Below are 15,740 nucleotides of genomic sequence, written 5' to 3'. Positions count from 1 at the left end.
CACCATGAGAGGAAAGAGATAATAAATATAAAACAGTCGTGCAAAAAGCTATTGTTTCAGTAGTGCTGACAGAATGTAGTTGTATTTAAAAACACAAAATGCTGGAGAAGTTCAGCAGGTCAATCAGTGTCCTTTATGTAGCAAAGGTTAAGATACAGAACCGACATTCGGGCTTGAGCCCTTCATCAAAGTGTGGGAAAATGCAGGCGGGTATCTAAACATAAGAGTTGGGTGGGGGGAAGGAAGATGATAGGTGGAGAAAAGAGGGAGGGGACAGCAACAATGAGGGGGAGGAGGGATGGCTGGGTGGGTAGAAGAACTGGAAAGACAGGAAAAGTGGGGGGGGGGGAAAGCCGAGCAGGTTTAATGGCAAGCGGTAAAGTCAGTGTTAATGCTATCTGGCTGGAAAATAAGGTGAATAGCTACTTGGAAATTGATGTGGTCTCAGTTTAAAGTTTCAAGAGGGGATGTCAGGACAACAGCCCTGACTCTGCTCAAGGTTTAAAGTCTGGTTTCAGAAACAAAAGTGCCACACTCCGTTCAAAAAGATTGCATTTACATAGCTCCCTATCTGGTTGGAAAAGGAGAATGTTAGAGAAATGTAGGTAAATAACCTACTTGTAATAGAATCAAATACATATTTAAGGAGCAAAACTTTTGAGGAAGGGGTGGATACTGATAATGTGACCACTGTTTTGTGCAGTTGTACAACTGCAGCTGACGTGGACATTACTCCTCCATAAATCTTCGTCCACGAAGCCAAGCCAAAGAAGAAAGAAAGAACTGAACTGGTATAACTGATGACACTTGTCTCAATGTTGCCAACAAGTTTTGCCTCTTGGGAAGCACAATAACGTCCTCAGCTTCTCGAGATGTAGAGATTGAGTCAAGAACCAGAAAGACCTGCTTTGTCTTTGGTCGGCTGAAAGATCGGGTTTGGTCACAGAACATCAGGTTGGCCACCAAGAGCGAGGTGTACAGGGCCATTGTCATATCAGCCTTGCCTCATGGATGTGAGATGCGGTGCCCATGTCAGAGTCACTTATGTCAGCTTGTCCAACTGCAGCAGCTTCACCTACATTCTCTGATGAAGATCACCTGGTGAGACAAGGTCTCCAATTCCGAGGTCCTTTCTCGAGCCAGAATGCCAGCAGTTTCAACCTTGGTGATGTCAGCCTCACTGCGCTGGGCAGGACAAGTCAGAATGCTTGACGGAAGACTGCCCAAGGGCCTCTTGTACGGCCAAGCGACTATGATACAAAGATGTTCTGCACAGGAGCCTCAAGAAAGCTGACATTGCCCCATCAGCATGAGAGGATCTGGCTCAAGATCGCTCAGAGTGGTGGGATGCCATCAGAAAAGGTGTGGACACTGCTGAGAAAAAAGTCAAAGAGGCAACAGAGGAAAGGCACAGAAAGCGCCACAACAGAGCTTCTCCCCCAGCTGCCCCTCTATGACCTTGTCTGGTTAATTAAATGCCTTATTATTTTTTTCTTTCTAGGTAAAGAATAAATTGGATGGCTGCTACTATGCTGTTAAACGCATCCTGGTGAATCCCAGCAGTAAGCAGTTCCGCAGAATAAAGGGTGAGGTGACCCTGCTGTCGCGTCTCAATCATGAAAACATTGTGAGGTACTATAATGCCTGGATCGAGAAACATAAAATCCAGCCTCCTATCACCTCGAGCACAGAAAGTTCCTCTCAAACACCCGAGCCAGGTCACCAGACTAAATGGAGCGAGTCGGGTGAAGGTAAAAAGAATGTCCCGCCTCCTGTTACAACCAGTTCAGTGGAGTGGAGCACGTCGTGTGAGAGATCGTCAAGTGCCAAGTGTGGGGACAGGGAGTCGAGTGACGATGATGATGAAGAGGATGTGTTTTGTGCATCATTTTTGTGAGTATGTTGCAGAAGAGTTAACGGTTTTTATTTTTGGCATTTTAGTACGTTTGAAATAGCATCACAGTGGAAGAGATGGTCGCATGTGTGGGGACCAGTCCCCCTGAAATGGTGTGTTTTTTGTATCCTCCTTTGGAGTTCTGCAGCTCTCTTGTCAGTTACCCTTAAACCTAGATAATTGCAAACTATTAAACTGGAACTGTACAGCAGCATAATCCTTTCTCCATCTATAGTGAGGAGTCGATATCAGGCTGGGCTAATTTTTTTGAGGAGGATTTGTATAGTTCAATCCTCTCATCTGTTTCTGTAACTGGTCATCCATTTACTTACAATGTTCATTCCATCTCAACATCCCCACAACAAAATTTTGAATTTAGTCACCAGTTGTGATCCAGTAAAAATGTTACAGAGACATTGTCGAGCAAAAATTGGCAATGAACCAAATAGAACATTCGAAATGTACCAGATGTGTAGGTTAATTGGGTGTAAATTGGGCAGCACGGACTTGTGGGCCAAAATGGTCTGTTACTGTGCTGCATGTCTAAATTTTAAAAATTTTTTAAAAAACAACACAGGAACAGGCCCTTTGGACCACGCGCAACCAATGGTTTGCTCGTGGTCCATATCCTTTTCTGTGCCCATTTCATTTGCCTCTCTAAATGATTCTTGTATATTACTATCAAACCTGCTTTCACTTCTCCCCTGGCAGCATATTCCAGAGTCCCATGACTCTCTGTGTAACAAAACCTGCCTCATCAATCACTATTCGACTTTTCCCCTCTTGCCTTAAAGCTATGCCTTCTAAACTCTATATGCCTCATCTATGGAGATGCTGGGGTAAGTTGCCAGAGGCTTGGTTGAGGAGGTATGCTTTATGGGCTATCTTAACAAAACGGAGGTGATGAGACATAAATGAAGAGAATTTCAGCCACAAACTATTGAAAATGAAATTTAAAAGATGCCAGAATTGGAGGGTGGGTTTATAGTTTGAGTGAAGTTTATGGGATTAGGGACAAATGAAGCAACGAGAGGGAGGAGAACTTTGAAATTGTTGCTAGACAAGAGGCAAGGAAAATGAGTAAATAAATGGCAGATCTTCCAGTTTATTGTTCCTGAGTGAAATCAGCCAGGATGGGTGGAATTAATCCAGGTTCTAAGATGATTACTGGTGATGGAGGATGGCAGTTTGCAACCTTGCACTGCAACGTCCGTAGGCATGCAGTGCTGTGGAAAGGCATATTGGTGTTGGCTGAAATTCTGCAGGTACAATTTTGCAACCAAAAAAGCTTAGCATTTTACAATTTCAAAATATGGGATATTTATTCTTCCAAAATTGTCAGGAAATTGTATCATAACCTGCTTGGCAAGAAACTGATTCACTTGGGTATTTTCTCTAAACTTTACCTGATTTAATTTGTGAAAGAGTTAAATAGATCTTGTTCAGTCTTGTTCACTTTTTTGTTATTCAAGAAAAGCTGAAGAAATCACATTATTGTAAACATGGTTTTGACTAATGAAATTCAAAATACTATATAGATAAAACCGCAGTACCCAAAAGTATAAAGCAAAAGGTATTCAACGTTTCAGGGCTTAGCCCTCAGCAGCACAAGATTCCTGAATGATCAATGAATCAAAGACACTGCCTTACTTTTCGTGCACTACTATTTTTATATATATTGTTGTGAGATGGTTCATAATATGAATGATTGCCCTGTGATGCTGCCATAAAACACCAAATTTCATGACTTGTTCATGACAATAAATTCTGATGATTTCTTTAAAATATTTTTGAATTTAACATAATAATCCTATATGTATATATATGTGTGTTCTACTAATAGCATATTCATACCATATAATTAATAAAAATGCACTTTACAACCAATTTCATCCATAATTGTTAATTTGACTTTATTTGTTAAAATAATTTTGAATATAATCTTGAGTTACATTATACCAACACTTGTCATACCTTGGTATAATATCTAAGTAATTGTTATGATCTAGAACAATCAGAATTTAACCATATATAATCAACTTAAGTAAAAAAAAAAGAAAAAAAACCTAAAACTAATACTAATCTAACCCTCCCTCCAATCAAGGTTACTTAATAGGACCAAATAAATATGAAAATGGATCAAGTAGCGACCCTCAGAGGACAGACGGATCATTGCTGGAGCATCCAAATGACCTAGAACCACCACTTCCGATAGTATTCTATGAACGGGCCCCATATCTTTTCAAACTGAAACTGGCTATCTTTAATATGGTATCTAATTTTCTCTAAACTTAGATATGTCATTACATCATGTAACCACTGAACATTCACGTTTCCATTTCATTAAAACCGTTCGTCTGGCTATCAAGGTGCTAAAAGCTAAAACTTTCTCTTGAGATGGCTGACAAAAGTATATCTAGTTCACAAAAAAAAACAGGGCAGTTAAATGGCAGGGGTCTGTTTTAATCTTTAAAATAGTTGATAAAGATTGAAAGATATTCTCCCAAAATCTTCATAATTTTGGACACTCCCAAAACATATGAATCTGATTTTGATTCTGAGATAAAAATATTTTTGTTTGATTTTTGCTCATTGGATTTAAAGTGAATTGTTCTTGAGTTGTTTTTGCTCCATGGTGCCACTTGTATACGATGCTGGTTGCCCAAACAAAGATGCACTATAATTATGTTTATGGATGAGGGGCTTCATTGAGAATTTCCACTGTAATAAAAATGCAGACTTTTAAACTGTGGTCTTTCCTCCATAACCCTACTTTATGTGAAGATTGGACTTGTTCTCTAGACACTACAAGATGATTGGCTGTAGAATCCATATCACAGCCAAGGCTGAGCTTGGATTGAGTAATTACGAGCCCGTGGGAATCCCCAGTATGAGACACGAGGCAGTGGATGTTGACTGCTGTTGCTCAGTAAACTCCCATTGAGGTCATTTGTGATGCCTGGTTCCTTGTAGCTGAGATGAACGGTTCACGAGGAATCAAAGGCCACCATATCAGACGTCCGTCTGGAGCAACAAGACTTAAAAACTTAGCTTTCAGACAGCAGTCCTAAAAGGCTGTTCCAGCGTCGCATTCATATGGAGAGGCGCCTTGTAGCGCCCTCTGGAGCCGATGGAGGAGGAGCGATTCGTGCCGTAACAGCACCCATCATAAATATGCGGTTGAGCAATTGCCATCTTCCCTACTTGTAATTCCCCCATGCAGCTGAAACTGCTCTGTGTTTCCCAGAACAGTTCCAGCTGCATGGGGGATTATGGGTAGGAAAGACAGCCATTGCTCTGCCGCGTTTTGAGTCACAAGGAGCGGCCCCGAAGGACAAAGCGGCCTGGTGAGGCTGTCACAGCCTGTACCGACCACCCCCCGACGGCTCACAGTGGACCCTCTCCCTGATGGCTCCCGCTGCCCCGTTGGCCCCCACTATCCCACTAGCTATCAGTGCCCTGATAGCTCATGCCCGCCGCCCCTGTCTTGAGGGTGTCATGGAGGAAGAGGGGTGAGTGGGGAGATGGGTTGTGGGCTGATGGTGTCATGAGCCCACTCCTAACCAGTCACTTGCAGCGGCCCTACATTCAGGTCAGGCGGAGGAGCGCTGCGTTCCGCCGATTATCCATCCCCAAGAAGGGTTGGAATTGGCGCCTCAGAGCCGGCCACGGAACATTCAGAGAGGTAAGTCTTTAGGCATAAGGGTGAAGAACCTCTGCCTTTACAGACGGGTGTTTTCCCTGCTTGAAAGTGCCTAAAGCGAGACTACACAATTCTATTTCGCAGCTGAGTTGCACGTGTTCAGTTGGTGGTTCCTGAAAGCGGAATTCCTCACTGGAGTTGAATATGAAAATCTGCAGATGCCGGAGAAACTCAGCAAGTCGAGCAGTAAGGATAGGAATTAAAGGACACCCAGGGCCATTCATCAGGAATCGGGGGTTCCTCATTACCTTCTTTTTGTTGTAGACTCTTTTGGATAAAGAGAATTAAGGCCACCATAAAATAACATGTAATGGCCAAAAACATATTGAATTGAACACCAATTCCAGCAGTTTTTGTGTTTGAGGTCCTTGGGTGCGATTGGGACTTGACTCGAGTTCTGTTTTGTACTTTTGCTTGCTCAGTGTGCTAATATTCAGTGTCCTCTTTGCATATGCAGACAAGCCAACACTGATTCAGACAGTGACATTATCTTTGAGAATGGCGATGAAAACAGCAACAATGTCCCCATGGTGAGGATCCAAAATTTTATCATGAATATTCAGTTTCTCGTCTGCTTGGTGCAGTCGCACGTCTGAGACAGAAGGTAATAGATGGCAGGCGCTGCTCTCCCCAGTTTTAGGTGGATGAGTTGCCCAGGTTTAAATTTACATTTGGCTGTTATTTGATCTATGACTGTGTAGCGAAAGGTATATGGGCGTTTTACTGAACCTGATAATATGAGGAAATTGAAATAATACTGTCTGATCAGTACAGGCTTGAGGTGGTGCTGCATTTCTGGTGTTAATCATCTTCCTTTACCCGGTTACACTCGGTATCTTCTACATATAGAATCCAGATACAGTAGAAGTCTGAAAATCCGGACTGCTCGGGAATTCGGTCGGTCCGGATTCTTGGGCAGTACTTTTAAAATTCAAATTTAAGGAGAAGAAATGAACCGGTAAATGTTGATAATTTATTCATGAGCAAATAAAGCATGCTTCATTTATCAAAACGAGTAGAATTAAAGAAAAATAAAAATGTCATTGTGCATCTGTGGTGCTTCCACATACACAAAGCCCGCTAAATTTGAAAAGTTTGGGAGGTTTTGAGGTCAAGATTCTTGGGTGGTCTGGCATCTGAAGTTCTGGACATCTACTGCATTGTTATTGGCTCTTTTAAAACTAGACTCAGAAGAGCTGCAGTTGGTGACAGTGCCACTGAGCTGATTTGCCTGATCCTGATCCGAAGAAGAGAAAGTCTTCACCAGCTTTTAGCTGCAAAGTAAAATTAATATGGGCATTTCCACCATTTGTTGATAAATGCACAGTATCTAGAACACACAATTAGTTATCCTGAAAATGGGGCTCTGGTGAGTGGGAGGGAGTGTGGGAACTGGGGCCCTGGGAAGGGGAATGTGGGAACTGGGGCCCTGTGAAGGGGAGTGCGGGAACTGGGGCCGTGGTGAGTGGGAGAAAGTGTGGGAACTGGGGCCCTGGGAAAGGGAGTGTGGGAACTGGGAGCCTGGTGTGTCGGGGAACTGGGGACATGGTGAGTGAGAGGGGTAAGTGTGAGAACTGGGGCCCTGGTGATTGGGAGGGAGTGTGGGAACCAGGGCCCTAGTGCATCGGGGAACTGGGACCCTGATGAGTGGGAAAGGGAGTGTGGGCCTGTGTGCAAACGATTTCCAACCGGGAAAAGCAGCAGGCATTCAGCGCCCTTAAAAGACGCACCATGATGATCTTTGATGCCTTGTGGGGGTATAGGGAAATAAGTATGAAACTGGTACAGAGATAAGGAATGTAATTGGACACTGTTGTGAACTCTGTTTTTGAAGCTTTATTTATAGTTCTACAGGCTTTATATAGAATCATCTGTAGACCAGGTGCATTATCAGTTGTCTTTTAATCTCAAGTAGTCCCACCTTACAAGGGAACTGGTGTAGTGTGTTGCTGTATTCAGTTGCTGGCAAACTGCATCAAGCGTGGTGCATGAACACAGAGATCTGCTGCCACTATTGTCATGTCACTACATATCTTCCATTTGGGATTCTGGTTCAGCAGTTTGTGCCCATTGGGCACCATATTTATAACACCATATTATTTCTTCTTTAGGACTTCCGATCCATTGACCTATTCTCATTCCCTTCTGAACTGGTATGTGTATCTTGCAAGCTCTGTCCTGTTTAGTGGTTGTGCTAAATGCTGGGATTTGTTAAGATGGATTGAAGCGTCATACATGGACAGATTCCAGTGGCTTTCAGAAAACAACACATCCTTTTAATTCAGGATAACATCTGTGTGGAGCCAAACAACAGAAAAGAAGGCCATTCTGTGCATTGGATTGCTGCTGGTTCTTTGAAAAAACTATCTAGTTTCATTTTATTTGTATTTTATCATGGTTTATACTTTTTCTTTTCAAGTACAAATTCTAATTTCCTATTTTACGAAACTGCTTTCCCTCCCCTTTCAAGTATTAAATTTACAAAATCTCAAGTTTTCGGAGCAGAAGGTGGCCCATCGAGTCTGCCATTCTAATCATGAGCTGATCCATCTACCCACTTAGCCCCACTCCCTGGCTTTCTCTCCATAACCCTTGATGCTCTGACTAATTGAATACCTGTTAATATTTACCTTAAATACTTCAAACAACCTCACTTCTCCAGCCACCTTTGGCAACATGTTCCACAGACTCATGACCCTCTGACTAAAGAAATTTTTCTGCATCTCTGTTTTAAATTAATGCCCTTTTATCCTGAAATTATGCCGTCTGGTTCAAGAATCCCCAACTATGGGAAACATCCTTGCCACGTCTACTCTGTCCAGGACTTTCAGCATTTGAAATGCCTCTGAGAGGTTGCCCCCCCCTCCTCATCCTTCTGTACTCCAACAAGTACAGACCAACAGTTGACAATCATTTGTCATATACTTACCCTTTCATTCCTGGTATCATTCTAGTAAATCTTCTCTGAATCTTCTCCAAAGCCAACACGTCTTTTCTCAAATACTTCGCCCAAAACTGTACAGTACTCTGTGAGGTCTCAGCAGTGCTTTCGAGTCTCAATGTTGCATCCCTGTTCTTGTATGCTATCATTCTAGAAATGAATGCCAACATTGCATTCGCCTTCTTCACCCCCAACTCAACCTGGAGGTCAACCTTTATGGCATCCTGCACGAGGACTTCAAGTCCCTCGGCACCTCAGAGATTTGAATTTTCTCCCTATCTACATATTAGTCTGCCCGTCTACCAAACTGCATGACCGTACACTTTCTAACATTATACTTCATCTGCCACCTCTTTGCTCATTCTCCTAATCTATCCAAGTCTTTCTGCAGCCTTTCAGTATCCTCAGCACCACCTCCCCACCACCTATTTTGGTATCATCTGCAAATTTAGCCATCTTTTCCATAATCCACATCATTTATACACAATGTAAAAAGAAGTGGCCCCAACTCCGACCTCTGCACAACACCTCTGGTAACTGGTAGCCAACCAGAATAGGATCTCTTTATTCCTACTCTTTTTCCTGCCGACCAGCCAATGCTGCAGTCATGCTAGCATCCTTCCTGTAATTCCATGGGCTCTCATCTTGTTTAGCAGCCTTAAGTGTGGCACCTTGTCGAAGGCCTTTTGAAAATCAAGATATGCCACATCCATTGCATCTCCCCTGTCCAACCTTCTTGTGATCGCTTCAAAAAATCACAATAAATTTGTCAGGCATGATTTTCTTTAAAGAAACCAAACTGACTTGGGCCTATCTTTTCACGTACCTCCAGGTATTCCGTAATCTCATCCTTGACAATCGACGCCAAAAGCTTCCAAACCACTGATGTCAGGCTGATTGCTGCATAATTTCCTTTCTGCTGCCTTGCTCCCTTCTTAAACAGCTTAGTGACATTTGCGATCCTCTAGTCCACACGTCAAACTCAGGCCCGCGGGCCAAATTTGGCCCGTGATATAATTATATTTGGCCCGCAAGATCATATCAAATATGTATTAGAGCTGGCCCACTGGCCGCCGTGCCAGTATAGCGCATGCACAGCTAATACTACAAATCCCAGAATGCTTTGCAAATGTGTTGGCGCTGGCCCGTCAGCCCGTTAATCGCCCCCACCTCCTCTCTTTACTTTCATTAGCATCTGCGACCTGTCGCCCAACTCACATGTAATAAACCCCTTACGAAAAATGGCCAAACGAAAGACAGAAAAAAACAGGACCTTTCAAGACAGGTGGGAGGCAAACTCTGACCCCAGAGTTTGATCTAAGAAGAGATGCCAAGTATCTGGTTTAGACCAGGGTGCATCAGAGTAAATCACAGTGTAGCAAGCTAAGCTTGGATTAATATTTTCTTTGGTTAACTTTGGACTGTTCATAGTTGAAAGATTGGATTTTCATTGAAGCAAATTGTTATTTTTTTTACTTGTTGGCTTGTGAAAAAAAATACATTTAAAAGGAGCTTAAAGGCTATAGAGAAATATTATTTATTGAATATTTTATTTCTCATTTATTAATGCTTCTTCTGGAAAGAGTTTAACCAAAACTATTATTAAACATTTATTTTAATAAGAAAAAGTTTAACATTACATATGTTGAAAGAAGAGAAAACATGCAGATGTTGTTGAAAATTTTCGATAAATATTTAGTTTGGCCCACGACTTAGTCCAAATTTTTAATTTTGGCCCTCTGTGAATTTGAGTTTGACACCCCTGCTCTAGTCCATCGGAACCATGCCAGACTCCATTGATCCCTGGAAGACCATTACCAGTGTTTCCACGATCTCTACAGCCACCTCCTTCAGAACCAAAGGGTGCATTCCATCCGGTCCGGGAGACTTATTTACCCTTAGACCATTTAGCTTCTCAAGTACCTTCTCTCATATGATCTTGACCGATTCACTTCTCTCCCCAGAGAGTCACGAGAGTGCAGTATGCAGTATACTACTAACGTCTTCCACAGTGAAGACTGATCCAAATATTCATTCATTTCCTCTGCTGTTTTCTTGTCTCCAATTACAATTTCTCGAACATCATTTTCTATCGGTCCTATGTCTACTTTAATCACGCTTTTACTCTTTATATATATTTTTTAAAAGTTTTTAGTATCCGTTTGATATTATTTGCTAACCACCTTTCATAATTCATCTTTTCCTTCGTTAACACCTTCTTAGTTGTCTTCCCTAAATTTTTGTAAGTTTCACAGTTCTCTATCTTCCTATTTATTTTTGCTTCCTTGTCTGCCCTCTCTTTTGCTTTTACTTTGGCTTTAACTCCCCTTGTCAGCCACAACTGTCTCATTTTTCTATTTACAATTTTCTTTCTTGTTGGTATGTACCTGTCCTGCACTTTCCTCATTTCGTGCAGAAACTCCAGCCATTGCTGATCTGCAGTCTTCCCCATTAGTGGCTTTTTCTAATTGACTGTTGCCAGTTCCTCTCTTGGGCGACTGTAATTCCTTTTACTCCACTGAAATACTGACAAATTGGACTCTAACCTCTCCTTTTCAAATTTCAAAGTGAACTCAATCGTATGTGATCACTACCTCCTCAGTGTTCCTTTGCCTTAAGCTCTGTAATCACCTTTGGTTCATTACACAATGCCCAATCTAGAACGGCTGGTGGGCTCATCAACAAGCTCCTCCAAAAAACCATCCCATAGGCATTCCACAAACTCTGAAGTCCTGAACTGACTTGACTTTCCCAATCTACTTTCATGTTAAAATCCCCCATAATTATTGTAACGCTGTCCTACTGACATTCCTTATCTATTTCCAATTGTATTTTGTAATCCTCATCCCGGCTGCTGGGTGGGACCCTGTATATAATTGCTATTAGCCTCCTTTTTCTGCTTTCTCTGGTAAAATCATGAGGGCATTGATATGATGGAATCTCACAGTCTTGTCCAAGGATAGAGGGAGTCCAAAACTAGAAGGCATAGGTTTAAGGTGAAAGGGGAGAGATTGAAAGAGGACCTGTAAGTTTATTTTTTACACAAAGGGAATATGGGATGAGGAAATGAGAGGTTGTTACAATTGCAATGTTTAAAAGCCATTTGGACCATTTCATGGTTAGGAATGGATTAGAGGGATATGGGCCAAATATAGCATAATAGGACTATCTCAGGAAGATACCTGGGTTACCAGGGACAAGTTGGGATGAATAGCCTGTTTGTTTGACTCCTTAAGGAAACTTGAGTGAACAGTTCTATACTTCCACGCCACAATAAATCCTGTTTGCTTTTCATTAACTTACCCTGCAACATTCAACACCTGCCCCTCTTTAATAGTTCACTTTATTTTGCCTTGTTCCTAAACCACTTAATTCTTTGGTGCATTGAATTTCACTTGACTTATATCTGCTCTTTCCAACAGTCATACACTTTTCATTGGTCTATTTACATGCCATAGCATGCCTAAATTAGCAGAGAGCTGCAAATGGAGTTCAGTGTAGCCAATTTCCTGAATTCACTACATTTTTTCATTCTGTTGACATGTACACTGGACTTGCTGAAACAAGCATCCTAATATTCGGAACCAAGATGTGGCATGAGCATTCCAAGGATTTGCCAGGATAGGAGAGCATGGTGGATGGGATAGGAGGGGAGTGGGGAGGGCACAATACAAGGGTAAGGAATTGCAAGAGAAGAGTGGAGCTGTCCATGTTTGTAAGGAGGAGCAAGGAAAGGCGATAGACTGCACTGTGGAGGTGCACAGGCATGTGGAGAATAGAGCATAACATTAACTCTAAAATGGGTGGATAATAAACACAGTGCAGGTTGAGGAAGTACTCAGTGTTGAATCCAAGCAGGGGTGGACTAGATATCTGGACAGTGACGAAAGATCTCCATGGAGTGGCTAATGGAATTTAACTGACAAATGGGAGGTGTTGCCTTTTGGTAAGTCAACTCAGCACAGGACTTGCACAGTGAATGGAATGTTGTAGAACAGCGAGACGTAGGGGTACAGATAGATAGTTCCTTGAAAGTAGCAACTGAGGTGTACACATTGGTGAAGGTGGCATTTAGCATACTGGCCTTCATTGGACTGGGTATGAAGATCAAAAGTTGTGATTCATCTGAACAAGGCATAGGTGAGACCAGATTTGAAGTACTGTTGCCCATCTTTAGGAAGGACAGCAATAAATTGGAATGGGTACAGAGGACAGTTCACCAAATGTTGCTAGGACGAGAGGTTTTGACACGGGGAAAGATTGGATTGGCTGGGTTTTTATTTCCTAAGAGTGTAGATGACTGAAGGGCAGTCTTGTAGAGGTTTATAAAATCATGAGGGTATGGATAAATTGAATTCCTGTTCCCGGGGGAGATTAATCTAGAAGTCGAGGGCCTAGGTTTAAGGTGGGAGGGGAAAGATTCAAGCAACTCATTTCCTTCAGAGGGTAGTCCTTATCTGGAATGAGCTGGTAGAGGAAAATGAAAAAGTGCACACCAACAATGCTCAGATATTTGGATAGATAGAGGGATAGGAAGGACCAGGAAAGATGCGGGCAAATGGGACTAGTCCAGAATGGCAGTTTGGTCAGGATGAATGAGTTGGACTGAAGAGCCTGTCTTTTGCTGTATGACTGTGACTCTCCAAATATCCCAGACACTCCCATGGAACCATAGAACACCAGGCCCTTTGACCCATCTAGCCTGTGCCAAACATTCTGCCTACTCCTATTGACCCGCACCTGGACCATCTCCCGGCATAGCCCTCCCATCCATGTACCGATCCAAATGTATCTTAAACGTCAAAATTAAGCCTGCATTCACCACCTCAGCTGTCAGGTCATTTCACACTTCCACCACTCTGCATGAAGTTGCCCCTCACATTCCTTTAAACGTTTCACCTGTCACCCTTAACCCATGTCCCCTAGTTCTTGTCTCACCCAACCTCAGTGGAAAGTGTCTGGCAGCCTCTCCCAAAAGTTTTTTTTAATTTTTTTGCATCTGACAGGTTTTTCTGATCTCTGAAAGGTTGGATTGGTGAAGCTTGTATCTGCTTTTATTTAGAAGAGTGAGGGGGATTTGATTGAAATGTAGGTGATCTTGACAAGGTGGATGTGCAGGGACTATACCTTCCTGTGGGGGAATCTTGAACTAATGTCGCTAACTCCATGTCAGCCAGAGATGAAAAATTTTATTTCTATTTTAAGTCTTTGAAACACTCTTTGTCAAAGGCCAGTGAAAGCAGTGACTTTGTATGTTTCTGAGGCAGAGGTAAATAGATTTGATAAGCAAGGGGGTTAAAAGTTATGGAGGCAGACAGGAACATAAGAGTCATGGTTAAGTCAAGTCACATGATCTCATTGAATGGTGGAATAGGTTTGAGCGTCCAAATGGCCTATTCCAATGAGATTTTGTGTTTATATTCTACCTTGGCAATTCTTCTAAAACATTGCCACAACAATAAATATATTATATGAGCTTGATACTTGAATAATCCTAAAGGTTACCAACCACACCACTTGAAAACCAGGGAAAGGCAGGATGTAACTGACCTTTACAGACTCGTAAATTGGGGTTGCAATTAATTATGAAGCTGAGAGTCCCATGTCTGAGAAGATAGGGCAAGGACCAAATCCCCAGTAACCCACAGGGCTGCATTACAATCTACTAACTCGAGCATAATATCACTTGCTAAGATTTCACTGGTGACTTGGCAATAATTCTTTGAGAAGGTTACTTGCATATGTTTGATTCTTAACAAATATGTGGATTTTCTTCTTGTCCTAACAATGGCTTGAGTGTGTTATGTTTGCTAACACCTCAGACTACTTGACTTACAGTGTGATAATAAATTATGATCATCTGTTTGCTGACAGAGCAGAGAAGCTGTGAGTAATAAGGACCCAGGCAATGGGAAGGTGGAGAGAACAGAGATAATGCCGGTGCCACAAATCGTGCACTATTTGTACATTCAGGTAAATCCAAATTTTGCATATTTTGCCTGCTTGTATGTATCCCAGTAAATAATTAAAAAAAAACTGTACATGATACAAATCTGAAAAAATGTGCTGGTAATACTCAGCAGGTCAGGCAGTATCTGTGGAAAGGGAAGGGCATGTTCCAGACTGTGCAATGTTTGTGTATTTGAGTAACAATTAAATTGTGCACAGTTTGTACATTTAGTAATGGAGAGTGTTGTACTGTTGAATTAAAGGGATAAGTGAAGTAATTACTACCAGTAAATTTAGTGGTGTTGATGAACTCTGACGGACAGTATTTACCTACATTTAGGAAGATGTGGATTAATTGGGGACTGCTAGCTTGGATTTAAGGAAAGGCTTTATCTAACTAACTTGTTTGACTGTTTTGAGCAAGCAGTAAGAAGTGGAGGAAGGTTGATGATGGCAATATGTTGGATACACTCTACATGGGTTATAGTTTGGCTTTCGGCTTGATGAGCAAAAAAAAAGGCTAAAATCCTCTTTGGAGAGTGACAAATTGGATCCAAAATTGACTCATTGGCAGGAAATAGGGCTGACAGGTATTTTTGCCTCAGGGTACTTGTATCCTGTGAATTTCCACATTCTTTGGAATCAATCTCTTTCATTAATGGTCTCGATTTTAGTACAGACGGCTTGATCAAGATATTTGATGAGGAGAGAAAGAATTGGCTGTGTATTAACAGGAAGGAAGATTTAGACAGGAAACTGTTGTCAGTCTGGCCACTTTACTCTGGAGATGGGCAAAGTGATGCATTTGGGAAGGTACTGCAAGGTTAAGCAATATGCAGTAAATAGGAGAATGTTAAGGGATGTGAGGAAGTATGTTTTCTTTCTACACTGAGGCAGGAACATTGTCTTGAAATTGCATTCAATGTGAGATGGACCACAGCATGTATGCTGGATCCAGTTGATTGAGGACAACAGGATCAGAAAAGGCAGGAGAATTTTATAAGGCAGGGAGAAAAAGACAAGAGCTATGCCTTTAGTTTGATATTTTTGCAGGGATATGGCTGGTTTTTACTTTTGGGAAGAGGTTGAGGAAAGACTGAATTAAAGGCTGAGAATAAATAAAGAGGAAGGAGCGATATCCTTTAGCAAGAGGGGCTTGAGGAGTAAAGTAACACTTAACAAGAGAGTGGTGGAGATGTGGAACTTACTACCTCTGAATAAGTCCTGTACTTGAAGACTGGTGACCTGAAGGG

At 42.0% G+C, this 15,740-nt stretch overlaps 1 protein-coding gene across 5 annotated transcripts in view; it reads left to right on the top strand.

The window, feature by feature from the left end:
- Positions 1 to 15,740, top strand: part of eif2ak4 (eukaryotic translation initiation factor 2 alpha kinase 4) — a 147,936-nt gene that overhangs the window by 62,907 nt on the left and 69,289 nt on the right. For 4 of the 5 annotated variants that reach the window (XM_069917245.1, XM_069917244.1, XM_069917248.1 and 1 more), the window contains 4 exons: positions 1,502 to 1,893; positions 6,055 to 6,127; positions 7,709 to 7,750; positions 14,413 to 14,511. In XM_069917245.1, the coding sequence (XP_069773346.1) occupies positions 1,502 to 1,893; positions 6,055 to 6,127; positions 7,709 to 7,750; positions 14,413 to 14,511 (606 nt within the window). The remainder of the gene's footprint in view (positions 1 to 1,501; positions 1,894 to 6,054; positions 6,128 to 7,708; positions 7,751 to 14,412; positions 14,512 to 15,740) is intronic. The other variant, XM_069917246.1, reaches the window with a different exon arrangement.

Source organism: Narcine bancroftii, chromosome 2, assembly GCF_036971445.1.
Source record: "Narcine bancroftii isolate sNarBan1 chromosome 2, sNarBan1.hap1, whole genome shotgun sequence".
In the NCBI taxonomy this organism is placed as follows: domain Eukaryota; kingdom Metazoa; phylum Chordata; class Chondrichthyes; order Torpediniformes; family Narcinidae; genus Narcine; species Narcine bancroftii.
The sequence above is the reverse complement of the archived record's forward strand: the minus strand, read 5'-3'. Positions and strand labels throughout refer to the sequence as shown.